The sequence below is a fragment of the Lithobates pipiens genome, unplaced genomic scaffold (assembly GCF_037356315.1).
Source record: "Lithobates pipiens isolate NorthernLeopardFrog02 unplaced genomic scaffold, aLitPip1_a1.2 Scaffold_8, whole genome shotgun sequence".
NCBI classification, from domain to species: Eukaryota; Metazoa; Chordata; class Amphibia; order Anura; family Ranidae; genus Lithobates; species Lithobates pipiens.
The window spans coordinates 585,812,536-585,840,398 of record NW_027507903.1 but is presented as its reverse complement, the minus strand read 5'-3'; the positions used below and the strand labels follow the sequence as shown (position 1 = coordinate 585,840,398).

At 45.4% G+C, this 27,863-nt stretch overlaps 1 protein-coding gene across 1 annotated transcript; it reads right to left on the bottom strand.

The window, feature by feature from the left end:
- Window positions 1-550: 550 nt before the first annotated feature.
- Window positions 551-24,362, bottom strand: RTBDN (retbindin). The gene is made up of 6 exons (XM_077470391.1): window positions 24,212-24,362; window positions 18,393-18,543; window positions 13,057-13,138; window positions 11,969-12,097; window positions 9,774-9,861; window positions 551-1,227 (listed from the first exon to the last, which is right to left on the bottom strand). Exons 2-6 carry the CDS (start codon window positions 18,535-18,537, stop codon window positions 940-942), a joined length of 732 nt encoding a protein of 243 aa, XP_077326517.1. The 5' UTR covers window positions 18,538-18,543; window positions 24,212-24,362; the 3' UTR covers window positions 551-939.
- Between the last annotated feature and the right edge of the window lie 3,501 nt (window positions 24,363-27,863).

The following is a 27,863-nucleotide window of genomic DNA, read 5'->3' as shown; positions in this document are numbered from 1 at the left end:
TGATTTGGTGAAAGTTGGCTGAAAAAGTCCTGCTGTGTGTATGCAATACAAGTTCAGGGCCGACGCCCTTTGTACAAACTTTCCCTTGGATTTTTGAAAAAAGTCCTATCGTGTGTATGAGGCTTAACAGGGAATGTAAACCTCAGTTAAAAAAAAAAAAAAAAAAAAAAAAAAAAACCTGACTGAAGTTGTTAATCCATCTACATTAGCCCTAAAGCTAGTGGGTAATTGCCATTTGTGTCCCCACTGAAGACCTTTCATCTCACGTCTTATCCTGGTGACTACAGTCACTGCAACAGAAAGGGAAGAAAATCTCCCCAGTAAAAAAAAAAAAAAAAAAAAGCACTGTCAAAGTCTAATCCATCTCCACTCACTCCAAAGCAAAGAATAACTTTTGGCTCGAGTTCCACGTTGCTCTAGCTTTGCAACTGTTCTATGTTATCCAGAATCCGATTAGGACTACGCAACTTCATAACATTATTCCTGCATCGGACCTAATCCCAGCGTCCCTTTTGGATACACACAAGCTTATAAAAGAAAAATCGCGGAATACACTTTAATATATAGATTTATTTTCTTTATATTGTTTGGGGGGGGGTACATAACCAGGAAGAGTTTTGCTTCCTAACCAACAGCTTTGTTTCAAGAGACCACATGCTGGTGAGAAGTTAAAAATACTGCATTTATAAAGGGCAGAGTAAAATCATTGTAAAATACTTTTTATTAATGTAGCAGTGTCATGAAAGATTATAAGCTCTTTGGCTCAGCTTGTGCTTGCGTATCTTGTTTCTGCTGTAGCTTGATCACCTGCTGGTTATAACTTTGGTTATATGGGCACTTTAAAGGGTAGGTATTATGGGAGGGGGAGGGAAAGGGTGGGGTAACTCGTCAGAGGAGGGAAGGTGGTTAGCACGAGTAAGAAAGGTTGCTGTGCTTCTATTATGCCCCTAGGCCGCTGCCACTCCCTTCACTGTCTAAGTGGGCGTGCCTCTTCCACACAGCTCTTCTCATCCTTCTCTTGTGTGGGATTTTGTGAGGATCCTGGGCACACATCTCTGGGTATCCTGATGAGCCCTCCTGGGCAGCATCTAGATCTGCGTGGGTGTGATCCTCTTGTGAAATCTCCGCCCCCTCTGCCAGAGGGGTGATGCAGAAGCACTCCTCAGTTACTGCTACAAAGGAGTGCCTCCAGATTGTGTCACACAGCTGTTCCCCCGATCCAAATTTCTGTAAGGCAATTGCAGATCGTTAAACAAGCATGAAACGATTTTTTTTTCTTTTTTTTTTTTTTTCTAAGGGCTCATTTAACACAAGAGGACTTGTTAAACTGCAGCCGCGCGCGCGCGCGTGCGTGTGTGTGTGTGTGTGTGTGTGTGTGTGTGTGTGTGTGTGTGTGTGTGTGTGTGTGTGTGTGTGTGTGTCTAAAATGACACATGGCAGCGTTTGTGGTTTTTCAGTAATGGAATAGAAACTTTATGCACCAGAAGTGGGTTGTGATGTACTGCATCCAAAAAGCTGCGCTGAAATAAAAGGTAAGGGTAAAAAGCTAAGTTCCCCATTGGAACATGTTCCAGCCCTCCCTCTTCGTGACAGCAGACCGAGGGGGTTGCGCCCCTCCCCCCCCCAGGCACTGTCGCATTTAAAAATTGGTGCGGCTGTGCTGGGGCTCCATCCACAGAACCGCATCATTCATTCAGAGCAGTCTGAATGATGAATAAGACTTGTCTGTCACTATGGCAATTGAGTTGTAATTCTCAATAGACTACAAGTGTGCTGATCAACACGCTACTATTCCATTCACACGCCCTCCAGGTTTAATATTTAAAAATACAAGGCCTTGAAAGAAGCATTCATACCCCTTGAAATTTTCCACATTTTGTCATGTTACAAGTAAAATCGTAAATGTTTTTTTTTTTTTTTTGATTGGAATTTTATGTGATAGACCAACAAAGTGGCACATAAGTGGAAGGAAAAATTATAAATAATTTTCAACATTTATTACAATTATCTCAAAAGTGTGGCATGCATTTGTATTCAGTCCCCTTTACTCTGATACCCCAAACTAAAATATAGATGAACCCATTGTCTTCAGAAGTCACCTGATTAGTAAATAGTCCACCTGTGTGTAATTTAATCTCAGTATTAATACAGCTGTTCTCTGAAGCCCTCAGAGGTTTATTAGAGAGCCTTAGTGAACAAACAGCATCATGAAGGTCAAGGAACACACCAGACAGGTCAGAGATAAAATTGTGGAGAAGTTTAAAGCAGAGTTGGGTTATAAAAAAACGAAACAAGCTTTGAACATCTCACGGAGCACTGTCCAGTTATCCAAAAATTGAAAGAGTATGGCACAACTGCGGTCTTGCTAAGCCATGGCCGTCCACCTAAACTGACAAGCTAGGTAAGGAGAGCATCAGAGAAGCAGCCAAGAGGCCCATGATAACTCCGGAAAAGCTGCAGCGATCCACATTTCAGGTGGGAGAATCTGTCCACAGGACAACTATTAGTCGTGCAAATCACAAATTGGACCTTTATGGAAGAGCGACAAGAAGAAAGACATTGTTGAAAGCAAGCCCTAAGAAGTCCCATTTGCAAGAAGCCATGTGGGGGACACAGCAAAACATGTGGAAGAAGGTGCTCTGGTCAGATGAGACCAAAATTGAACTTTTTGGCCTAAAAGCAAAAGGTTATGGGTGGCGGAAAACTAAAGCTGGCCATACACCTATAGATTATCTGCAGATTTTCTATGGTTAGATGGAAAAAGTGAAACAGATTTTTCCATGTTTGCTAAACTGTGTGGATAGATACAAAGGTTTGGGAAAGGTGGCTGGGAGATGGGGGAAACTTGTACATAGCTCTTGACAAGCGCCGGTGCTCAGTACTATTACTCCACTTGGCAGATTGGGGATAAGGGGACAATGAGAGATCCACGGGAGGGAAAAGGATGTCGGGGACCAACAGATTTGCGGTCATATGCAAGACCGGGTAACTGCATGTTTTAAAAATGTATATATATCAGACTGTGAACCACATCCTTGTTGAACCACTGTTATGATGATAATAACTACCTTTGGAAATGTTTGCAATTGCCAATACCAATACTCAATAAAAATTGGTTTTCCCAAAAAAAAAAAAAAAAAAAAAAAAACTGTGTGGATGGAGGAATATCACACTTCTTCCATCTAACCATAGAAAATCTTCAGATAATCTATAAGTGTATGGCAGGCTTAAAGTGGATGTAAACCCAATGTCATCCTTTCTAAACTACTGCCATAGGGGTTATCTATACGGATATACATGCCTCCTTCATGTATCTTTACTTGTCAAATGTCTCCCCTCTGTCTGCTATGAGACCCGAAAAACTGCAGATTCTGTGGGTGGGTCTGTTGTCTGGAGATCGGTGGGTGGAGTCGTGATGTAAGTAGACTCCCCGCCCACCTCTACACTCCCCTTGTCAATATGCAAATTCTCCTGTGTATTTCTTACACTGAACTTCTGCTATGATCTCTAACATCCAGTGAAAAGACAGGAAAGTAATCATATGACTTCAGCATGCCCAATCATGCTGAGGTGGGGAACATCCAATTCTGGCAAAGCAGCAGAAGAAAGGCGTGGGAGGGAATTAAAAAAGAATGCATGTCTCTTAGGCTGGTGCACGAGATCTGTAAATCACCTGTCACTCACAGCAAGGGGGAAGATTAGACAAAGTTTTTCTCTGTCAAGAATTATCTGACCGAGCAATAAAAGATGATTGCTCAGAGATGGATTAACTCTTTGTGGCAAGACTGGGCTCAAATGATAGTAAATCTTATACTTTACATTATGACATCAAAAAAAAAAAAATTACATCCACTTTAACGCTGCACATCACCCTGAACACAGTATCCCCACCGTGAAACATGGCGGTGGCTGCATCATGTTGTGGGGATGCTTTTCTTCAGCAGGGACAGGGAAGCTGATCAGAGTTGATAGGAAGATGGATGAGGGCAAATACAGGGCAATCTTAGAAGAAAACCTGTAAGCCCTTGTGCATACGGTCGGACATTCAGACAACAAAATCTGTCAGATTTTGTCCGAAACTGGTGTTGCATACACACGGTCGGACAAAGTTGGCGGAAAATCTGATCGTTCAGAACGTGATGACGTTATTTCGTTACGACAGGACTACGTTCAGGCTAGCAGCCAATAGCTTTGGTCTCATAATTTGATCTGAGCATGCGTGGCACTTTGTTCGATCGGAATTCTCTACAAACTACTCAGATCGGATCATGTTGTTGGAAAATTTTATATCCAGCTCGCAAACTTTGTTGGTTGGACTTTCCAACGGAAAAAGTCAGATGGAGCCCACAAGCGGTCGGATTATCCGACAACACGGGCCGATCGGATATTTTCCGTCGGAATTTCTGACCGTGTGTACAAGGGCTTAGAGACTTGGGGCGGGGGTTCACCTTCCAGCAGGGCATCAGCCTTAAACATACAGCCAGAGCTACAATGGAATGATTTAGATCAAAGCATATTCATGTGTTAGAATGGCCCAGTCAAAGTCCAGACCTAAAGCCAACTGAGAATCTGTGGCAAGACTTGAAAATTGCTGCTCACAGACGCTCTCCATCCAATCTGATAGAGCTTGAGCTATTTTGCACAGAAGAATGGGAAAAATGTCACTCTCTAGATGTGCAAAGCTGGTAGAGACATCCCCAAAAAGACTTGCAGCTGTACTTGCAGTGAAATGTAGTTATAGAAAGTATTGACTCCGGGGGGCTGAATACAAATTTACACCACACTTATCACATATTTATTTGTAAAAAATGTTGAAAACTATTTATCATTTTCCTTCCACTTCACAATTATGTGCCACTTTGTGTTGGTCTATCACATAAAATCCATTTATGTTTTAACATGAGCAAATGTGGAAAATTTCAAGGGGTATGAATACTTTTTCAAGGGCACTGTAAATGCACTTTTTTCCAGACTTAAAGTGGATGTAAACCCAAGTGAAGTGACTAGCCTCAGATGATGCACGTAGATGAAACCAATCCTCCTACATAATTCGTACCTGTCTATCTGCTAATAACCTTGTATAAGCTAATGCCGCTAAACATGTAAAGTGCAGAAGGTGAGGCAGTCGGAGACCCTTCACGTTGATGGGATAAAAGGGTCTTGTAAGCCATTATTCCCAGAAGGTAAGAGGATCAATGTACCATTCTACCCACCCCCATCTTGGGATAATTGAATCTTCGCTAATGGATTCCTGTAATATAATTGGATAATACAAACCTTGTACACGATTTGGGTAAAAGCAATGAAATCCCACTGCGGCTACTGTCAATACAAGTCCACTAATTCCACTGGCTCATTCATCCTCTTATTTTTATTTATTTTAAAGGGACAATACAGGTGTTATCGGTCAGCTCATATGTTTAAGCTGATTCAGCTTTAGACCTATTATTTAACTTGTCAATGCACGCTAAGTAAAACAGGAGCCCTTATGATCCACTATGTAATGTAGTGACAGATTTGCTGCAAGAAAAAAAATTCAGCTCTGGAAGGTTTTACCCCCTTCATGACAAGGCCATTTTTTTTTTTTGCTATTAGGCACTGTGCTACTTTAACTGGTAAGCCATGGTCATGCAATGCTGTACCCAAACAACATTTATATCATGTTTTTCATACAAATAGAGCAGTGATGGCGAACCTTGGCACCCCCGATGTTTTGGAACTACATTTCCCATGATGCTCTGGCACTCTGCAGTGTACTGGAGCATCATGGGAAATGTAGTTCCAAAACATCTGGGGTGCCAAGGTTCGCCATCACTGAAATAGAGCTTTCTTTTGGTGGTATTTGATCACCCTTGCATTGTTTTTTTTGGGGGGTTTTTTGGCGGTATAAATAAAAAAAAATGTATTGCAGTGGTACTATACACTGTCGCTGTACTAATGACACTGGCTGCGAAGGGTTTAACATCTAGGGCGATCAAGGGGTTAAAAGTTAGCCTAAGGCCCCTTTTACACAGGCGGTCTGTTTTTTCAAACGGATATCAATGCATCTCTATGGAAAAATTGTAAACGGATGATCATCTATTTACATCAGCGTCCATCAACATCTGATTTTAACCACTTGCTGACCAGCTGGCAGAATGGCATGTAATGGTTGTGTAACGGTCGCTTAGCCTTGTGGCCACTAGGGGTGCGCGCGTGCCCACTGCTCGCCCCCCGGAGCCGATGCGAGTGCCCAGAGCACGATGACCGCCGGGCTCCCGCAATCGCTCGTGACACACCGAGAACTGGGATCTGTGTGTGTAAACACACAGATTCTGGTTCTCTGAGGGGAGAAGAGGCTGTTCATATGTTCATACAAAGTATGAACAGTGATCTGTCATCTCCCCTAGACAGTGCCATTCCCCCCCTTCACACACTAGGGAACACAGTTAACCCCTTGATTGCCCCTAGTGTAAACCCTTTCCCTGCCAGTGACATTTTTGCAGTAATCGGTGCATTTTTATAGCACTGATCGCTGTATAAATGCCAATGGTCCCAAAAAAGTGTTGGATGTGTCCGCTATAATGTCGCAGTCCTGATAAAAATCACAGATTGCCACCATTACTAGTAAAAAATAATAATGCTATAAATGTATCCCGTATTTTTTTTAGATGCTATTACTTTTCTGCAAACCAATCAATATACACTTATTGCTATTTTTATTACCAAAAATATGGAGAAGAATACATATCGGCCTAAACTGAGAAAAAATTAGCTTTAAAAAAAAAAAAGGAATATTTATTATAGCGAAAAGTACAAAATATTGTTTTTTTTTTTTTTTTTTTTAATTGTCGCTTTTTAAATAACCGCAGAGATGATCAATTTACCACCAAAAGAAAGCTCTATTTTTGGGAAAAAAGGACGTCAATTTTGTTTGGGTGCAGCGTGCCACTACTGCGCACTTGTCAGTTAAAATGATGCAGTTCCAAATCGAAAAAAATACTCTGGTCATTCAGCAGCCAAATCTTCCGGGGCTGTAGTGGTTAAACTGGTCAAAGCTCTATTTTTCGTCTGTTTTAAATATAACGGATCGGATGAAAAACAGATGTAAATTAACAAATGGTCTGTTTTTTGCATTGGTTGTGGATGTAAAGAAACTCACGAAAAATGAATGAAAACTCCATCCGTTTTTTCTTTGAAAAGACATGACTCAACTGATGAAATGAACGGTCTGCATGTGTGAAAGGGGCCTTACTGGGTAAAGCGTGCTGCTGCTTTTTTTTTTTTTTTTTTTTTTATATACTTAAGGCGCGTACACACGTAGCCGTCTGTCCGACCTACTTAGTCTGGCGGACTTCCCGCCAGACTGTCTGTCGGACTTTCCGAACGGGCTACTTGCCCACACACGGCACTTTTTCAGCGGACTAATACGGCGTACTAAGTCCGCCGTACTATCCGCTCTACTTTTGAAATGAACGGACTCGCCCACACACGCGGAGGAAAGTCCGCTCATTTCGAGCGCGTCTCCAGGTAGGCGGGGCCCGTGAAGGAGACGTCGCTGGCCCCGCCGCCTGGTATGGACTTAAACGGGAACCCCAACGCCGAAAAAAAATCGGCGTCGGGGTCCCCCCAGGTCCACATCAGACCCTTGTCCGAGCACGCTACCCGGCCGGCCAGGAAAGGGGGGGACGAGCGAGCGCCCCCCCCCCTGAGCCGTACCAGGCCGCGTGCCCTCAACATGGCACCTTGTCCCAATGTTGATGAGGACAAGGGCCTCTTCCCGACAACCCTGGCCGTTGGTTGTCGGGGTCCTGCGGGTGGGGGGCTTATCGGAATCTGGGAGCCCCCTTTAATAAGGGGGCCCCGGATACCGGCCCCCCACCCTATGTGAATGAGTATGGGGTATAATGAATGTACCCCTACCCATTCACCTGTAAAATAAAAGTACAAAAAAAAACACAACACACGAGATAAAATAGTTTATTGCACAGCTCCGGGGGTCTTCTCGCCGGACTCCTCCGCTATCTTCTTGTAGCTCTTTTGCTAGCGGAGGAGCCCGGCTTTCTTCCTCGCCACCGGCCTCTTCTTCCGACTTCGGGGGTCTTGTCCCCCTCTTCGGTTCTTCTGCCAGGCCACCGCGCCTTCTTCTAGCTCTTTTACAGGCGGTGGCCCGGTCTTCTGTCGCCGCCGCCTTCCGTTCTTCTCTTCTTCTTCTTTAGATGTTGCCTCGCTGAGTCCTCCGCTCACAATGACGGGGACCGGACACGCGGCGACTTATATAGGGACAAGGGGCGGGGTCTTCGGTGGATGTCACATGGGTTGATGTCACATGGCGACAGTCCCAGCATCCTCTGGGACTGTGACATCAACCCATGTGACATCCACCGAAGACCCCGCCCCTTGTCCCTATATAAGTCGCCGCGTGCCCGGTCCCCGTCATTGTGAGCGGAGGACTCGGCGAGGCAACATCTGAAGAAGAACGGAAGGCGGCGGCGACAGAAGACTGGGCTACCGCCTGTAAAAGAGCTAGAAGAAGGCGCGGTGGCCCGGCAGAAGAACCGAAGAAGGGGACAAGACCCCCGAAGTCGGAAGAAGAGGCCGGCGGCGAGGAAGAAAGCCGGGCTCCTCCGCTAGCAAAAGAACTAGAAGAAGATAGCGGAGGAGTCCGGCGCGAAGACCCCCGGAGCTGTGCAATAAACTATTTTATCTTGTGTGTTGTGTTTTTTTTTTGTACTTTTATTTTACAGGTGAATGGGTAGGGGTACATTGTACCCCATACTCATTCATATAGGGTGGGGGGGGGGGCAGGTATCCGGGGGCCCCCTTATTAAAGGGGGCTCCCGGATTCCGATAAGCCCCCCCGCCCGCAGACCCCGAAAACCAACGGCCAGGGTTGTCGGGAAGAGGCCCTTGTCCTCATCAACATGGGGACAAGGTGCTTTGGGGTGGGGAGGCCACGCGGCCCCCCCTTCCCCAAGGCACCCCCCATGTTGAGGGCACGCAGCCTGGTACGGCTCAGGAGGGGGGGGCGCTCGCTCGTCCCCCCCCCCTTTCCTGGCCGGCCGGGTAGCGTGCTCGGACAAGGGTCTGATGTGGACCTGGGGGGACCCCCACGCCGATTTTTTTCGGCGTTGGGGGTTCCCCTTTAAGTCCATACCAGGCGGCGGGGCCAGCGACGTATCCTTCGCGGGCCCTGCCTACCTGGAGACCCGCTCGAAATGAGCGGACTTTTCTCCGGGCGGGAAAAGTCCGTTCATTTCAAAAGTACGGCGGACTGGCATACACACGGCCGGATTGTCCGCCGAAATGCGAGTCCGGGGGGGAAGATTGGAGTGTAAAACGACATTCTAAGTCTGCCGTACTTTCGGGTCAAAAAAGTATGCCGGAGGCTACACACAGGGGGATTGTCCGGCGGACTTGAGTTTGCCGGACTTTGCCACCCGCTTGTTTGATCGTGTGTGTGCGGCATTAAGATCACTAAGATTCTTATCCTCGCGAAGCAGGGATGAGAAACTGACAGATCATTCCCGGTGTACAGAGCCCTGTATTGCTTACCAACACAGAACTCTGGGCTGTCATTGCACAAGGACAGTCAGCAGGTCCTGCATGTGGAATGATTGACCAGGGCTTGCAGACTGTATAATCAACAGTGGAGGGGGTGAGCATGTGTGCGCCAAAAGCTTAGAAGTAGGCAACAATGTACAGGTACATTGCTTTGCCTGCAGCCATTTATCACCCACAGTACATTGTGGGTGGGGGCAAGTGGTAAAATGAAGATTGAATAGCGCACTCACCTGTGTGTAAGTTATACAGCCTTTGCTGCAGTTGCTTTCAGTGCTTGTGTATCCAGAGCATAATAAATCTTCTTTACATGCATCAAACCTGTGAAGACAATGCTAGTGCAGTTATGTTTATGCATACAGTTGGCTAGATAAAACTTTCAAAATAAATGTTCAGTGATCATATTAAAGCAGAGTTTCACTCGTTTTCGCGTTTATTAAAAGTCAACAGCTACAAAATAGCTGTTAAGCTACAGAATAAACACACACTCACCTGTCCCACGGTCCAGCGATGCAGCTGTCTGAACCCTCGGTTCTCTCCCTGGCGCCGGCATCACAAGTGTGGGCACTCGGCTGTGACAGCTTGCAGCTTCACAGCTGTGTGCACACTGCGCAAGCACGAGTCGCACTGCGCCTCAATGGCTAGGCAATCTTCTGGGACCTGTGAGGAGAACTTCCGCTCGAGTCACCTAGGCAGCCTTAGCAGAAGTGGGAGCTGGGTACCTGTCAAAACTAAGTACCCACTCCCCCCCCCAAAAAAATATGACATGCCCAATGTTGCATTTAAGGGGATGAGAAGTCCTTAAAGCAGCACTTCCACTTCTGGGTGGAACTCCGCTTTAACCTTAGCCTAACAGCAACAAGGTTGTCATTTTGAATCCCAACAAGGACACTACCTGCCTGTCGTTTGCATGTTCTCCCTGTGCCTGCGTGGGTTTCCTCCGGGTACTCTGGTTTTCTCCCATACTCCAAAGACATGCTGGTAGGTTCATTGGATCCTGTCTAATTTGGCCCTAGTATGTGTATGACTGAATGTGAGTTAGGGACCTTAGACTGTAAGCTCTTTGAGGGCAAGAACTGATGTAAATGTACAATGTATATAAGTACCTGAAATAAATAAACCTACCAAAACTCGAAAAACTTAAAAGCATCTTGTACGCATAAGTCAAAAGTAAGGCCTATGGGCCGAATCCAGCCTGCTAGGTCTTGTCATGGGGAACTTCATTCCGCCACTCTGGCTCTCACCCTCCGCTCCCCACTGAGACCTGTCAACTCAGAAGCCTTCTGTGTTTACAAGGGACAGTTTTGCTCTTGGCATCTCCCAGAACTAACAGATCCCTGCGTGCACAGAACTCCAGAATTCCTCTGCAAGGCAAGGCAGACACGGAGAGGTACTAGAGCTGGACCAGGTAGGAGAAAGAGGAAGCTTGGGGGGTGTTCCACACTGCGCATAGTGCACCACTAAACCCTGCACTCTGTACATAGTGCACCACTGAACTCTGCACTCACTATGTAATGCAATCCTGAACCCTGCATTCTGTGCGTAGCACACTCTTGAACTTTGTACGTAGCGCAGATACAACTGACCCTTTGAAGGCAACCATACTGCTGATGGTTGCCCACAATGAAGTTTGACACCCCTGATCTACTAGGTACAAGGAGCTTCATTATAGATTATGCCTTCTAGTGTCTACACATAAAGACCATCTAAGATGACAATTTTTACAAAATAGATCCCATAAAATCCCAATTTCTGTCAAGACCTGTAAAATATTTAAAGGGTACCTCTGGGCTCATTGGCATTATTACAAATGTATTAAAAGGAAGCTGTCACTTAATCCTTTCTCTTGAATGTTAATCCTGTGTAAGCTCTGATACAGAACCCTGTATTGCAGAATGATGCACTGCTGTCTTCTGTCAGTGCTGCCATGCCTTGATCCCTGAAGCTGTTTACCTAAAGAGGAACTACACTGAATCTGAGCAACACAAACCAAAAGTGCCATTTAATTAATTGTAATGTTCAAAGCAATGAATGCGTTTCATCTGCTGTTGCCTTACTCATCGCTTCATTGCTATGAGTAAGGCCACAGCGGGCTCCTTGCAGTGGCAAAGTAGCAAAAGAATTATGAAGGAGCATGCGACTCACTCCATGTGACAGTGCTGGGACAATTAGCTCTGTCATAGGGGAACCCATAACACTTTGTAAGCTACTCCCAGCCAAAATAAACAGGAGGAGGAGCAAAAGATGGGTAGTTTAATGGAAAATGGCCACCTACATAAGGTGCTTCAGTCATTTCACACTCACAAAGTGGCATACATTTTGTTAGAGGACACAAAACGGCTATATTAATTGGTGTGCCAACCATCCCTTTCCATATCATTTGTGTTTACATCTCAACATTTATAGCAGACCATGAGTGTATTCTTACCATTGGTCACAAAATCTGTCACAGAGGGGCAGCTCATGTATCCCAGCGAGCGATCCAGGCAGACCCCACTTGGCGATGTGCGGGGAGCAGAGATACATACATTGCACACGGCTCACGTATTCTTCACACCTTGGAAAAATGAAGGGCAGAGTTCTGGTTAGGTTGTGTTCACCAGAGGGAACTGTAATTGTTGTCTATGGTAACTTATTGGATTTTCTTTTATCAGTCTTCTGTGCTGCAGTTGGAGAACAAATAGAATCTGGTTTGAATTAGACCAGTCTTTTTCACCCAGGGGTCCTCCAGAGGTTACTTGGGGTTCCTGGAGCAATGAGCAATTTCTGCTTCTTAGATAAGTAATCATTGACAGTATTGATCTCTTTAGCTATCTGTGAGAGGGGAGCCTCCCAATGATCACAAATGTAAGGAGTGTTCCTCCAAGTGACGATACCACTGAGACCAGAAAGTTTTTTTTCAAGAGTTTTTCCATGCTAAAAGTTTGACAGAGGCTGATTTTGTGTCGGGAGGGTATACTCCTGCTCCGTCATAGTTTATGGTTCCAGCATCCCAGTTTTGGCTGTGGTATTCTCCTTGTCTGTCTGTTCACCTGAAAGGTGATTTATCGTGGCCAGGCTATGGGTGGAGACCAAACCTGATATAAGCTAGCCAAGCCTGCAGTCTCATGCTTGTTATAGTGTGTGAAAATCCTGATCAACCTCCCTTTTTGTCTGTCCTGCTCTGCTAGATTGGAATTCCCTGTCTATGACCTCCTATCGGAATTCAGCTATTCTATGAACTCTGCCTGCCTTTTACTTGGACTATCATTGAACCACTTTGCCAACTGCAAATACCTGTTTGCTCAGTTTGCGTCTGCCCCGGCGTAGTAACAGGGCACTATAGCATTGCGAATAAAACCTGGAGGCAAATGAGTACCGGTTGGCCTGCTTGCCTTATTGGACAGGGGGCTGTTATAGGTGAGGAACACAGTAGCCAGCTGACCACCTGCGTTAGAGTTAAATGTGACATTTAGACAATTTAAAATAAATACTCTTTTGGATAATCGGATATATTGTATTCTTAGGAAATATCACCTGGGACTGAGGGTTCCACATCCTTCCCATGGATAAGGGGCAGATGGTGGGGCATCTATGTGTTCCTGAGAGCAGCATGAATCTGGAAACAAAAGGAAAAATATTAGATGATGGAGGCTATAATTGTTCTTCCTTCTACTTAAAAGTGTATTGGGATTTGTGTATATGTGTTTAAGTGATTTCCTCCTACTGCTTGTAGAAGTGACGTGAACAGGCAGCGAGGGGAAGTTTCCCCAGCAGGAACACAGCAAGCAGTAAAAACCTGACTGAGCTTATAACCCAGCCTTTTTACAGCCAGGTGTCTGAAACCTAGAGTTTATCCAGAGGTTGCTAGGGGTTCTTGAGCAACGACCACTGACCACCACTATAAGGGAGGCATTCTCCACTGACCACTCATGCAATGGAGCACTTCACTGACCACCAGGGTAAGGGGACACTACAGTGACCCCCAATGTAAAAAGGCACTTTTTTGCTTGCTACCAGTGTAAAGTAACCCTACAATATGACTATCTGCATTTTTTTCTGGCCATTATTACTGAAAAAAATGTTGCCTTCTGAAGCAGCCCTGGGTGTCAAATATGTTAAGGCACCATTCACACTGGTGTTTACTTGGGATTGACGGCTACGTGTGCATAGCTGCGGCCACTGAACTCTTACACTGCAATGACAGGCTGTCTGCATCTATTCTTGCCTATTCGCACAGCAAGTGCATACCTGCAGTAATAGAGGCTCGATGCACTCTGCCAAACATGCCTAGTGTCGCTCATGGTATCCTCTGGAAAAATGTAGTGCTTTCAGATACCTGCCGTTAATATACTGTAGATAATTTGTTTAGGTTGAACTCCATATAACGAGAACATTGTAGACACGTTTAGGTTTAAATCATTTTTATGTCTTAATAAAATATGTACATAAGCGTTTTAAAATAAAAATAAAATTGTGAATATCAGTTTATAAGAATAGTTTGCTATGGGGACGTGGCCAGGACCAGCATGTGAAAAGACGTGTCTCACAGCTCCGCTCCAGCACAGACAATCGATCCTCTCCCAGCAGTGATCTGACGCTGAAATACCGATTTCCAGCTGGCTACCGACTCGCACACCCTCCCGGTCCACCCACTGGCCCTCTGTACCTGTGGGAAAGCGAAGAAAAAGGTAGAAAGCATGACCTCTGCAATCCAAGATGGATGCACAGCGCACGCCGAGGGGCAGCGATAAGACCAAAGAGGGGTACAGCAGAAGGACACAGAAACAGCAGGGTAAGAATTACCCGAAAGGACATGCTATGTTATGCCTAAAAGCTGGGGGGGGGCACCAAGAAAAGGGCACAGGGGAAGCTGATGATATGGCAGAGCAACCCCCCTCTCTCCATACAGACACTGACAATGAGGAGACTGAGCAACCTACTCTGGCAGAAATACTCAGCTGTGCATGTATGCAGTGTCTGTGAACACCCTTAAAGAGCAATGTGGTGGGCTGAGAGAGGATGTCTCCCTGACTGCAGTGGAAAGCAGAGTGAGTGATATTGAAGATAAACTCCTGCCTGTTGCTCGAGAGGCCCATGCCGCCTATCAGCTTGCCAAGGACACCAATAATAGAGCAGATGACATGGAAAATCGCCTGCTACACAACAATATCTACATTGTAGGATTGCCAGAGAAGAAAGAAAGGAGAGATACCACCACCTTTGTAGAGACCTGGCTGACTGAGATATTTGGGAAGGAGGCCTTCTCCCCATTCTTTACAGTGGAGCGCACGCACCGCACACCAGGTCGCCCGCCACAACCGGGAGCTCCCCCCAGACCCATTTTGGCCAGGCTATTGTACTACAGAGACAGGGAAGCGGTATTGAGGAATGCACAAGAGAAGGCTAATGTTCAGGTAAATGGGGTAAGAGTGTCGTTCTACCCCGACTTTTCCGCAGAGGTACAAAAACGTAGGGCCAAACTCTCGGATGTGAAGAGGCGCCTGAGAGCTTTGCAGCTACCGTATGTCATGCTGTGCCCCGCCAAGCTAAGAGTTACAGCTAACAGACAGGCCCACTTCTTTGAGTGGGCTCAAGACACAGCCATGTGCCTGGACCACAACAAACAAGCCTTATGCCACCGCTACAGAGATGGAGAAGGAGACAGGCCAACCTGATTCACCCACAACTGAGAGCACTCTGAGACCTGCACAAGTGCCTTACAGAATGTTTGCTTGAAGCTCACCTATTACCCTCTGGATGGAGCTGCTATTCCCCCCCCCCCCCCCCTTGATCCTGCATTTACTAGCCCTGCTCCCCTTCTTTTTGACTTTTTTCTTTTCATGTTTTCATGCCTTTTTTAATCCCTCTGGTCTCAATTTCTATGACAGGAGCTATTTACATGTGGGGAATTTCCTTGCCTTATGCTGCTGGGAGCCATGATATTACCACGCAAACCTTGAGCTATCTTGTGAAGTAAGAATAGCTTGCTATGTATAAAAATACGGTAATTTTAAAATTATGCAATTAATTATTATAATAAAAAAAAATAAGGATTAGAATTCTAGACCAATTAGGCTTGGGTATTATGTAAAGAAGAATAGAATAAAACCTTGGATGGATGTAAACACCAAGAGTGCTACAATTGTCTCCAGGACAATGTGGAGATGAAAAAGGGTGCTTTTGTAAATGTCCATCCATCCACAAGGCTACAAGCTAGAATGTTGGGATTATGCTTGAGGTAGCTGACTTAAAAGACTACAAATTAGGTGTAAAATACATTATTCTGAAGTGGTGGAAGGCAATTTACAACAATATACGTGAAGATGGTGATGCTTTGGACTGTGAAAGCTAGTCTACAAGTCATGAATAAGATGGTGCCTTTGGAAATCAAAGAAGTCAGGAAGCTTAAAGTCAGAATGAAGATGAAGAAGACCAGTCTTCAAGACTGGGATGTTTTATGGAAAAGGAAGCTGGTTGAAAAAGTGGATAAAGATGGGTGTTGAAAACAAAGGAGACCAGTCAGTAATACTACAATTTAGGTTGGAAAGGTTACTTGCGTTGTTGGAGAAAGTTAGCCATTGAGTGTTATGATGGAGGAAGGCAGTGTACAAGGTAACAAATCAGGAGGTGGAGGAACCAGTCTACAAGATAAAAAGTAAGTAATGAGATCCTAGCTGTTTAAAAGAGTCCTACCTATCTGGACACATCAGAGTGGAGAGACCATGTTCAAGTGGAGAAAAACTATAGGTCATGATGGAAAAGGAGCCAGTCTAGAGGACAACAAGCCAGTAAAGAGCTGGTGGTTTGCGACTGAGGAGTCCAATTTACAAAGAAATATCAGGGTCAAGATACCATGAGGAGAAGTCCAGCATGTAAAGTCAGGATGGAGGTGATGAGGGTTCACATGGAAGAAACCGTTCCACAATGACAAACACAAATCAGGATGGTGACCCTGCAATTCTACATCACTACATGTGAGCACGGAGATGCTAGGAGTTGGGGTAGGTGAAGTAAGACGTGTCCTAATGAAGATAATGACTGATTGGTTGGGTTTTCACCAATTTATAACCAAGGCTGGAGCTAATGGATGTTTAGGTGAGGGGAACCACTCTGCAATTCTAAAAATTAAGATGCAGATTCTGGTTGCAGAAGTGGATTACTGATTACTTGGAAGTTTATATGGACAAATGAGGATGCTGTGATATGATATGTAATAAAGCTGGGTATATGCTAAAATTATATGAGACCAAATGTTTAACGTGATAGTAAAGGCTTGCTTAAAAAAAAACATATTATACTTACCACCTCTGTGCAGTTGGTTTTGCACAGAGCAGCCCCGACCCTCCTCTTCTCAGGTCCCTCTTTGCTGCTCCTAGTCCCTCCCTCCTTTGAGTGCCCCTTAGCCCGCAGCTTGCTACAGGGGTCACCCATGCCGAGTCAGAGCTCTGTGTATCCATTCAGAAATGGAGCCCTGTCCCCTCTCCCCTAATTGGCTGACTGACTTTGATTGACAGCTGTGGGAGCCAATATCGCTGCTGCTCGCTCATCCAATCAGGAGGAGTGTACTGGATGGCTGAGGGGATTGTGGACATCGCTGGAGAGAGAAGGAGCTCAGGTAGGTAATTGGGGGGTGCAGGGGAGGGTGCTACGCATAGTTTTTTTTTTTTAACATTAATGCATAAAATGCATTAAGATAAAAACCCTTGTGCCTTTATAACTCCTTTAAGTCAAAATAGGCCAATCTACAAATTCAGTCTGAAGCTGCTGGGTGTTAGGATGCAGGATAGCCTACAAGGCCACATGTTATACTAGAGATGCTTGTTGCTTCAGTAAAAACCTGTTAAGTGCTTCAGTGGAAGCCAATAATTAACTACCGTATATACTCGAGTATAGGCCGACCCGAATATAAGCCGAGGCCCCCAATTTACCCCCAAAAAAACTGGCAAACTTATTGACTCGTGTATAAGCCGAGGGTAAGACATGCCTGTCCATCCCTGTGTGTGTGTCCGTCCATCCCTGTGTGTCCGTCCATCCCTGTGTGTCCGTCCATCCCTGTGTGTCCGTCCATCCATCCCTGTGTGTGTGTGTCTCCATCCATCCATCCATCCCTGTGTGTGTGTGTATCCGTGTGTGTGTGTGTGTGTGTGTGTGTGTGTGTGTGTCCAGCCTACCTGTGTCCTGAGCCTTTGTCCCGTGCCGAGCCTCCTTGCCTCCGTGCCTCGCCGCCGTGCCTCGCCGCCGTGCCTCGCCGCCGTGCCTCGCCGCCATGCCTTGCCTCCGGTCCCGTCCCGTCCCGTCCCGTGCCGTGCCGTCCTGTGCCTTGCCTCCGTCCCGTGCCCTCTTCGTTCGTCGGCGGCCATTGTAAAATTCAAAAGCTGCGCCGCCGCCTTCGCCTGTGATAGGCGGAACACTGAATTTCCCAGCAGCCTGTGTTCCGCCTATCACAGACGTCGTATCATCCTCGTCCGTAGTACGAGGATGATACGAAGTCCGTGATAGGCGGAACACAGGCTGCTGGGAAATTCAGTGTTCCGCCTATCACAGGCGAAGGGGGAGCCGGAGGCGCGGCTTTTGAATCAGAATGGCCGCTGTCTGTCTGCTCGACACGCTGATCGAGCGGGCAGACAGCGATGACTCGAGTATAAGCCGAGGGGGGCACTTTCAGCCTCAAAAAAGAGGCTGAAAATCTCGGCTTATACTCGAGTATATACGGTAGATTGAGCAGGGTCCAGGACATATTTGAGCAGCAAAGGTTACAGATTTACAATAATAGATCAGCTGTGATATGACATGAATTCTGGTGTGCACAACATTAGTGACAACCCCCCACCACCACTCCTCCGTCTCCTAGTGATACAGATCACACTCACGGCTAGAATACTGCTGGCACTTTGTTAGTCCGGATTCTGCGCTGGCAGCCACCTTCTGCTTCCTCTCTACAAGACATCTGTCATGATGTCCCCAAGATGTGGAGAACAGGAGAAAGGGGAGAAGGGAAAGTAACAATGGTGACATCCTATCCTAATAGAGAAAGAAAAAAAACAAAATAATTAGCTCGGATTAACAAGCAATTTCTTTCAGTTTTCTGTAAAGCCCCATACACACTATCCCCTTTTCTGCTGAGTTTTTTCCTTCACGTTTACCAAAACCATGTAGTACAAGGGCCTGTCTGATTGCATACACATTGGAACTCCTAAGATTTGACCTCTTATTATATGGTTTTGGTAAATCTAAAGGAAAAACTCAGCAGAAAAACTGATAGTGTGTATGGGGCTTAACGGTTTATTACAGTAACTATCTCCAGAATGTCTTTGTCCCCTTTTACATTGCAGTATCCCAGCTCCTGGGTGTCTTATTACCCCTGTAACATCTTATTTCAGTAACCCGGCTCCTGAGTGTTTTATTACCCTGTAATATCTTATTACAGTAACCCAGATACCGAGTGTCTTATTACCCCTGTAATATCTCTTTACAGAAACCAAGATACCGAGTGTCTTATTACCCCTGTAATATCTCTTTACAGAAACCAAGATACCGAGTGTCTTATTACCCCTGTAATATCTCATTACAGTAACCCGGCTCCTGAGTGTCCTATTACCACTGTAATATCTGTTTACAGTAACCCATCTCCTGAGTGTCTTTTTACAGTAACCCAGCTCCTGAGTGTCTTTTTACAGTAACCCAGCTCCTGAGTGTCTTATTACCCCTGTAATATCTTGTTACAGTAATCCAGCTCCTGAGTGTATTTATTACCCCTGTGATATCTTATTACTGTTACCCAGATCCTGAGTGTCTTATTACCCCTGTAATAACTTATTACAGTAACCCAGCTCCTGAGTGTCTTATTACCCCCCTGTAATATCTTATTACAGTAACCCAGCTCCTGAGTGTCTTATTACCCCTGTAATATCTTATTACAGTAACCCAGCTCCTGAGTGTCTTATTACCCCTGTAATATCTTATTACAGTAACCCAGATCCTGAGTGTCTTATTACCCCTGTAATATCTTATTACAGTAACCCAGCTCCTAAGTGTCTTATTACCCCTGTAATATCTTATTACAGTAACCCAGATCCTGAGTGTCTTATTACCCCTGTAATATCTTATTACAGTAACCCAGATCCTGAGTGTCTTATTACCCCTGTAATATCTTATTACAGTAACCCAGCTCCTGAGTGTCCTTATTACCCCTGTAATATCTTATTACAGTAACCCAGTTCCTGAGCTTAACCTGTTGCTCCTTATTGAGTGAGTCACTCTTTCTGTCCCTTATGTCACTGCTGATATCTCTTTCATAGTCGCCTGCAAAGGCTTTATCCTGCAGATTAGCCTAGATATATTTATATCTAACCTTTTTTCCTGTCTGCTCAGCTAGACACTGCACCTGCTACTCAGTCAGACACACAACTCAGATTCTTCCAAATACAGGACAAAAAAAAAAAGCCCCCAGCGGCCGTCCGTATTCACATACCCTTCTCTTCCCCAAAGCTCTGTTTAGTCATCAGGAATGAAAAGAAAAACCCAGCAATTCTGGATTTTGGAGTGCATATGACTCTCTTCCCACTGGACAGTGATTGGAATTTAACCTCCCGGGCACCTATTACAGCCCCATCGGGGAGGATAAAGAATTGTCAGTCCTATGCACGTTCTAAGTAGCCACATGGAGCTTACATAGGGATAACTCTTTTCCAAATGAGGCAGGCGGGTATATGCTGCCGTTAGGGGCTGCCACCTGTTGCTCTGTCCTACTCCCTTATTTTCACCTTGTGATCCCACCATTAACACACTTCCTGTTCTAGGGCTTACAACACTCACTCACTTTACTGTATCTACAATATACAGATGAGCAGCATTGTAACACTAGGCAGTACTACAGAACACCTCCCCTCTCTTTATCTCCATAACATAGGTGGGGGGGGGGGGGTTCTGTAGGTGAACTGGGCAGGACAGATAACACTTCAGAGTATACAAGACACAGTACAGCACTGGATTTCTGACCAGATCAACAGGTATTTATTTGCATCTACCGAACAGATATAAGAAACACATTCAATTGTATATTTAATAGACCAAAAGGCAGCAAATAAGAGAAGGGCATTGCAATGGCCAATACACACGATCCGAAAAATAATCCTTTTGACGCAATCGTACGATAATCGGATGGTTAGTATAGAGCTTTGGAGAGCCGATCGCAACAGTTCATCGGATATTATTGGTCGGCACAGTGGTGTAGTGGGTAGCACTTTTGCCTAGCAGTAAAAAGGGTCGCTGGTTCAAATCCCAACCACGATCCGCCTGCATGGAGTCTGCATGTTCTCCCTGTGCCTGCGTGGGTTTCCTCTGTGTACTCCAGTTTCCTCCCACACTCCAAAGACATGCTGGTAGGTTAATTGGCTTCTGTCTAAATTGGCCCTAGTATATGAATGTGAGTTAGGGACCTTAGATTGTAAGCTCTTGAGGGTAGGAAGTGATGTGAATGTATATGTAAGTTGACAGCACTATATAAGTACCTGAAATAATAATGTTCGATCGGACAAGCATGAAAATTTTCCTCGTACGATTTTCGTTTAGTCAGTATAGTTGTCCGAAAATACAATACAAAACATGACTTAATTTCCGATTTTTTTTTTTTTTTTCTGTCGTACGAGAATTTTTGTGACTTTAGTAACCTATTCAATTTCTACTTACTAGTAAGCGAAAAAAGTCAAAAGATCTGCCGTCTGATTTTAAGATCGTGTGTACAGGGCATTAGGGTTTACATACGCATTAACAGCCATTGAGATACAATATCAGCCATGCAGCACTGCAAAGTAGGAAGCAGGGACTGAGCATGTAATGAGCAAATATGGCAGTGCCCCAGGCACATAGTGTGTATATAATTAATATAATTAAAGGAGAAGTACAACCAAAGCTCGTTTGGCTATGCTTCTCCTGTGGATCACAGGAGTGCATTTTATTGTGCACTCTTGTGACCCATTTTCAGCAGACAACGGACTGAAGCCCACTGTCGGTTGACGTCACAGGGCCGGTCCAGGCTGGGGCAAGATCGTGACAATCAAGTCAGGATCCGCCTACAACCCTGGACCGGAGCCTGGCTTAGCCTCTCAGTGCGGGGAGGTTTGTGAGTCACCAGCTCTCTGCTCAAGGAGCTCTGAGAACTGAGCAATCGGTGGTCTTTGAACGCTCGGTTCTCAATCTTAGCGCTGACGGGAGAGAGATGCAGCATCCACCTAGGTAAGTTTGATTTTGAAAAAAACGTATCTTTTAACCAGGTCCCGACCGGCGCACGCCGATGTACGTCGGCAGAATGGCACGGGCAGGCATATTGGCGTACCGGTACGTCCAATATTCAATGCCGCACTGCCATCGCAAGCGCACCGCCGGCTCGGGACCCCCGTGAGTCCAGTCGCGTGTCCTGCGGACTCGATTGCCGCGGGCATACCCGCGATCGTCTCACGGGGCGGCTGAATGGAGGAAATGCCATGTAAACAGCATTTCCCCATTCTGCCTAGCAACTAGTGACGCTGATCTCTGCTCCATGTGATTGGAGCAGAGATCAGTGTTCACTAAATGAAAGCCCAACCCCCCCACAGTTAGTAACACACCTCTAGGAACACTTAACCCCTACACTGCCACCCACTGGTTAACCCCTTTACTGCCAGTGTCATTTACACAGGAATCACTGCATTTATATAGCAGTGATTACTGTATAAATGACAATGGTCCCAAAAATGTCCCATGTGTCCGCCACAATGTCGCAGTCACAATAAAAATCGCTGATCGCCGCCATTACTAGTAAAAAAAAAAAATTATAAAAAATTATTAATAAAAATGCCATAAAACTATCCCTATTTTGTAAACGCTATAACTTTTGCGCAAACCAATCAATAATCGCTTATTGCGATTTTTTTTACCAAAAATATGTAGAAGAATACGTATCGGCCTAAACTGAGGGAAAAAAAATGTTTTTTTTATATATTTTTGGGGTATATTTATTATGACAAAAAGTAAAAAATAATGCGTTTTTTTTTTTCAAAATTGTTGCTCTATTTTTGTTTATAGCGCAAAAAATAAAAACCGCTGGGGTGATCAAAGACCACCAAAAGAAAGCTCTATTTGTGGGGAAAAAAAGGACGTCAGTTTTGTTTGGGAGCCACGTCACACGACTGCGCAATTGTCAGTTAAAGCGACGCAGTGCCGAATCTCAAAAAGTGGTCTGGTCTTTGACCAGCAAAATGGTCCGGTCTGTAAGTGGTTAAACAGAATAAGATTTTTTTACAATTACTGATAACATTATTTACATCAAGCTGATCTCTCTTTTATATATACATATATCTATAGCAAAGGCTATTGGAGAAAAATTTATAAAACCATGAGTGTCAAATTCATCAAATATTCATTGATGGTGAATTATGTTTAGTATGTTAAAACACATTCAAGAGGATGACTCGCCCGCATCAGATGTTTGGTAAATGGCACATTTACTGCTTTATAACTATGCCCCATAGATATTATTAAAAGTAGATTGTAAGCTCTTGGGAGCAGCCCCCCCCCCCCCCCCCCAACCCTTTTATTTAAATTGTATTATAACTGTACTGTCTCCCTTTATTTTGTAAAGTGCAAACTGGTGCTATATAAATCCTGTATAACATTAATAAAAATAATAATAAAAAAAGTAGATGGGAAAGCTACAGCAACTGCAGATTATGGATGGCACCACAATCCTATCCAAGCAGTTTAAAGATTTGTCAGCCAGATACATTTCCTATTGGAGTTTTCTTGCAGTCACGTGACCACTCAGCATCCCTGCGTGCCCGTTGAGTTGGGACTCTGCATCCTCCTCCCGCGTAGGACTACATCTCCACAGGGCCACGTCACCTTGGGGAGGGCTGACAACGCTGCCGTGGTTCCATCAAAGGTCTCGCAGCATTGTCAGCCCTCCCCAAGGTGACGCGGCCCTGTGGAGATTTAGTCTAATGCAGGAGGAGGATGCAGAGTCCCAACTCATCGCCCATGGGGGGAGGCTGAGCGGTCACGTGACTGCAAGAAAACCAGCTCCTGGTTCCATCAAAGGTCCTGCAGCGTTGTCAGCACTCTGCAAGGAAGTGATGTGTCTTGGAGAGAATTGACAGGATCAACAGCGAGCATATAATGATGTGCACACCCTATTTATATGCAATATAATAATATGCCTGGGGATACACTTTCAATCTACAAGAAGTTTTCCTGTAATTTAAACCTATTTCACATTACCCTGCAATTATAGACCTTTAAACACCCCATTCTGGAATAGCAAGCAAGCCATAGCTTTGTGGGGTAGCAGATCTGTCGAAGATCGAAGGAAAACACTGCGGCAGATAGAATGTGATGCTGCCATATATGGCTTGAAATTGACCCATATAGGGTTGAAGACTGCAGTGCAGTTACACTTATATCTGGTCCTCTGTTCAACCTGTTGATCCCTCTCTCTCTCTCTCTCGCTCTGTCTCAATCCTCTGCAATCTCATTGCCTTTTCCGCATACAAAATCCGAGCTGAGTCAGACCAGAATCACCTTTCCTGGTTCTGTACCACTTTCTCCCATTATCTGCATCATCCTCCCATCTGATCAATACACATTGCATTGCTTGCTTACAATCACCCTCCCTCCCCTGTGCTTTATAATCTATTTCATCCATATGTTCTCTCACCTATAATGCTGTGTTGCTGGGCCTCCGATTGTCACCTGGCTCCGTCACTCTGTGTTGTGTCTCCCTGATGCAGCGATGCTGATGCTACGGATGTAAAGATTTCCTCCGACCCCCCCCTCCTCCTTCTCCTCCATCATATCTCATTATCTCCTCCCTGCGCCTCCCAGCCTTCCTCCCCCATAGGATTGGTCACTCCAAGTCATTGTGATTAGCAGGGCAAATGTTCCACTGTGGGCACGCAGGTGACCTCCGAGTATCTACGTCAATTGTACCAATAAAGAAATGCTGAATTTATTCAATGCTTTGATATGGCTGTACAACGCACCATTATAACACAGACGTAGCAGGAATCAAGGCATTTAGGAAAACCGTCTTTGTTTATGGTTGTTAATCTGTTTCCTTTTATTTTAAATACATTTGAGAGAACAGATTTCGGTTATTTTTTTTTTTACACATTTTAGCTGCTATGAAACTACTAAATAATATTCACAGTTACGGCACCACAGCGTTTTTTTTTTTTTTAAATAACAAACATGTCATTCTTACCTGCTCTGTGTAGTGCTTTTGCACAGAGCAGCCTGGATCCTGGCTCCACACTCCTGCCAAGTGCCCCCATAGCAAACAGCTTGCTTTAGGGGCACCTGAGCAGGCCTGTTCCAGAGCTGCTGCTTGTCGTGTCCACTTTGACATAGAGCCAGGGCCCCACCCCGCCCCTATTTCTAATGGCCCTCTCTGCTGTCTCAGCCAATGAGGAGGGAGAGCCCCCAAAGAGCCAAGGCTTTCGTGCACTTTGCTTTATCACAATGGGGCTTAGGTAAGTATTAGGGGTGCTGGGGTAGTCTGCTGCACACAGAAGGTTTTTTTTACCTTCATGCATTGCGCCTTTAGAGCCATTTTGAAGCTAGAACTGTGGTAATTTGCATATATCAACATAATTTCAACACCAGGGCATATAGAAAACAATTGTGACCAGTGCACACCATAACGCTGCACTAGGGGTCACGTGCAGTGATGTTCAGTAAAATGTAATACTGCATGAGTGTATGCGTCTCACCAGACAAGTGTAAGCCAGCAATAGTGTTCCTGATTGCCACCACACCAGTCCCAGTGTCACCTGACCAGTTTAAGCCAACAACAGTGTTCCTGATCACTGCGACACCAGTTCCAGTGTCGCCAGTACAAAATAAGTCAGTGTTTCTGATCACCACTACACCAGTCCCAGTGTCATAAGACCAGTGTAAGCCAGTAACAGTGTTCCTGATCCCCACCACTCTGGTCCCAGTGTAACCAGACAAGTATAAACCAACAACAGTATTCCTGATCACTGCCACCCCAGTTCCAGTGTTGCCAGAACAATGTAAGCAAGTGTCCCTGATCACCAGTGTTCCTGATCCCTGCCACACCAGTCCCAGTGTTATAATACCAGTTTAAGCCAACAACAGTGTTCCTGATCACCACCATTCTGGTCCCAGTGTCACCAGACCAGTATAAGCCAAAAACAGTGTTCCTAATCACTACAACACTTTTTCCGTTGTAGCCAGAACAAAGTAAGGCAGTATTCCTGATCACCAACACACCAATCTCAATGTCATAAGACCAATGTAAGCCAACAACAGTGTTCCTGATCACTGACACAACCAGCACCAGTGTCGCCAAATCAGTGAATGCCAGCAACAGTGTTCCTGATTGCTGCTACCCCAGTCCCATTGTCACCAGAGCAATGTAAGCCAGTGTCCCTGATTACCACCACACCAGTCCCAGTGTCATAAGACCAGTGTAAGCCAGCAACAGTGTTCCTGATCCCCATCATTGGCCCTAGTGTCAGACCAGTATAAGCCAACAACGTTCCTGATCACTGCCACACCAGTTCCAGTGTCGCCAGAACAATGTAAGCCAACAACGCTGTTCCTGATTGCCACCACACCAGTCCCAGTGTCCCCAGAGCAATGTAAGCCAGTGTTCCTGATTACCACCATACCAGTCCCAGTGTCATAAGACCAGTGTAAGTCAGCAACAGTGTTTCTGATCCCCACCATTCTGGCCCCAGTGTCACCAGACCAGTATAAGCCAACAACAGTGTTCCTGATCACTGCCACACCAGTTCCAGTGTCACCAGAACAATGTAAGCCAGTGTCCCTGATCCCTGCCACACCAGTCCCAGTGTCATAATACCAGTGTAAGCCAACAGCAGTGTTCCTGATCACCACCACTCTGGTCCCAGTGTCACCAGACCAGTATAAGCCAACAACAGTGTCCCTGATCCCTGCCACACCAGTCCCAGTGTCATAATACCAGTGTAAGCCAACAGCAGTGTTCCTGATCACCACCACTCTGGTCCCAGGGTCACCAGACCAGTATAAGCCAACAACAGTGTTCCTAATCACTACAACACTTGTTCCATTGTCACCAGAACAAAGTAAGGCAGTGTTCCTGATCACCAGCACACCAGTCCCAATGTCATAAGACCAGTGTAAACTAACAACAGTGTTCCTGATCACTGACACACCAGCTCCAGTGTCGCCAAACCAGTGAATGCCAGCAACAGTGTTCCTGATTGCTACTACCCTAGTCTCAATGTCACCTGACCAATGTAAGCCAACAACACTACACTGTTCCTGATTGCCACCACACCAGTCTCAGTGTCACCAGAGCAATGTAAGCTAGTGTTCTTGATTACCACCACACCAGTCCCAGTGTCATAAGACCAGTGTAAGCTAGCAACAGTGTTCCTGATCACTACCACTCTGGTCCCAGTGTCACCAGACCAGTATAAGCCAGCAGTGTTCCTGATCGCCACCACACCATTTCCAGTGATGCCAGAACAGTGTAAGCCAACAACGGTGTTCCTAATCAGTGCCACTCCAGTCCCAGTGTCACAAGACCAGTGTAAGTCAGCAACAATGTTCCTGATTGGCACCACACCAGTCCCAGTGTCACAAGACCAGTGTAAGTCAACAGCAATGTTCCTGATCGGCACCACACCAGTCCCAGTGTCACAAGACCAGCGTAAGTCAGCAACAATGTTCCTGATCGGCACCACACCAGTCCCAGTGTCACAAGACCAGTGTAAGTCAACAGCAATGTTCCTGATCGGCACCGTCCAAGTGGCACATAATAAGTGTAAGCCTGTAACAGTGTTCCTGATCGCCACACCAGTTTCAGTGTCACCAGACCAGTATAAGCCAACTACAGTGTTCCTAAATCCTAATCACTGCCACGCCAGTTCCAATGTCGCCAGAAAAAAGCAAGTCAGTGTTCCTGATCATTGTACAAGCATTGAACAGCACATGTGTATTGTAATGCAAAATTCACCTGCACTGTAGAGTAGCACAATGTCCAGATATGAACAGGAGAGACATACAGTAACTACTCGCCAATATACCTTCCATTTTCCCTATAACAACATCAATGTTCTCCATACATATGTTTTCATGTAATCACTAGGTAGGTTATCTCCTCACTGGCCAGACAATAACATATGCATCACTGCAACATGCAGCTACACACATCACTTGCAAGGCAGCTGTTAGAAATCACTGGGCCCTTTACAGCCTATCTGTCAGGACCCCCCCCCCCCAAAAATAAATAAATATGAAAACAATATTTTTTGCTAAACATACACTAAAATCATTATTAGCAGACACAAACACAG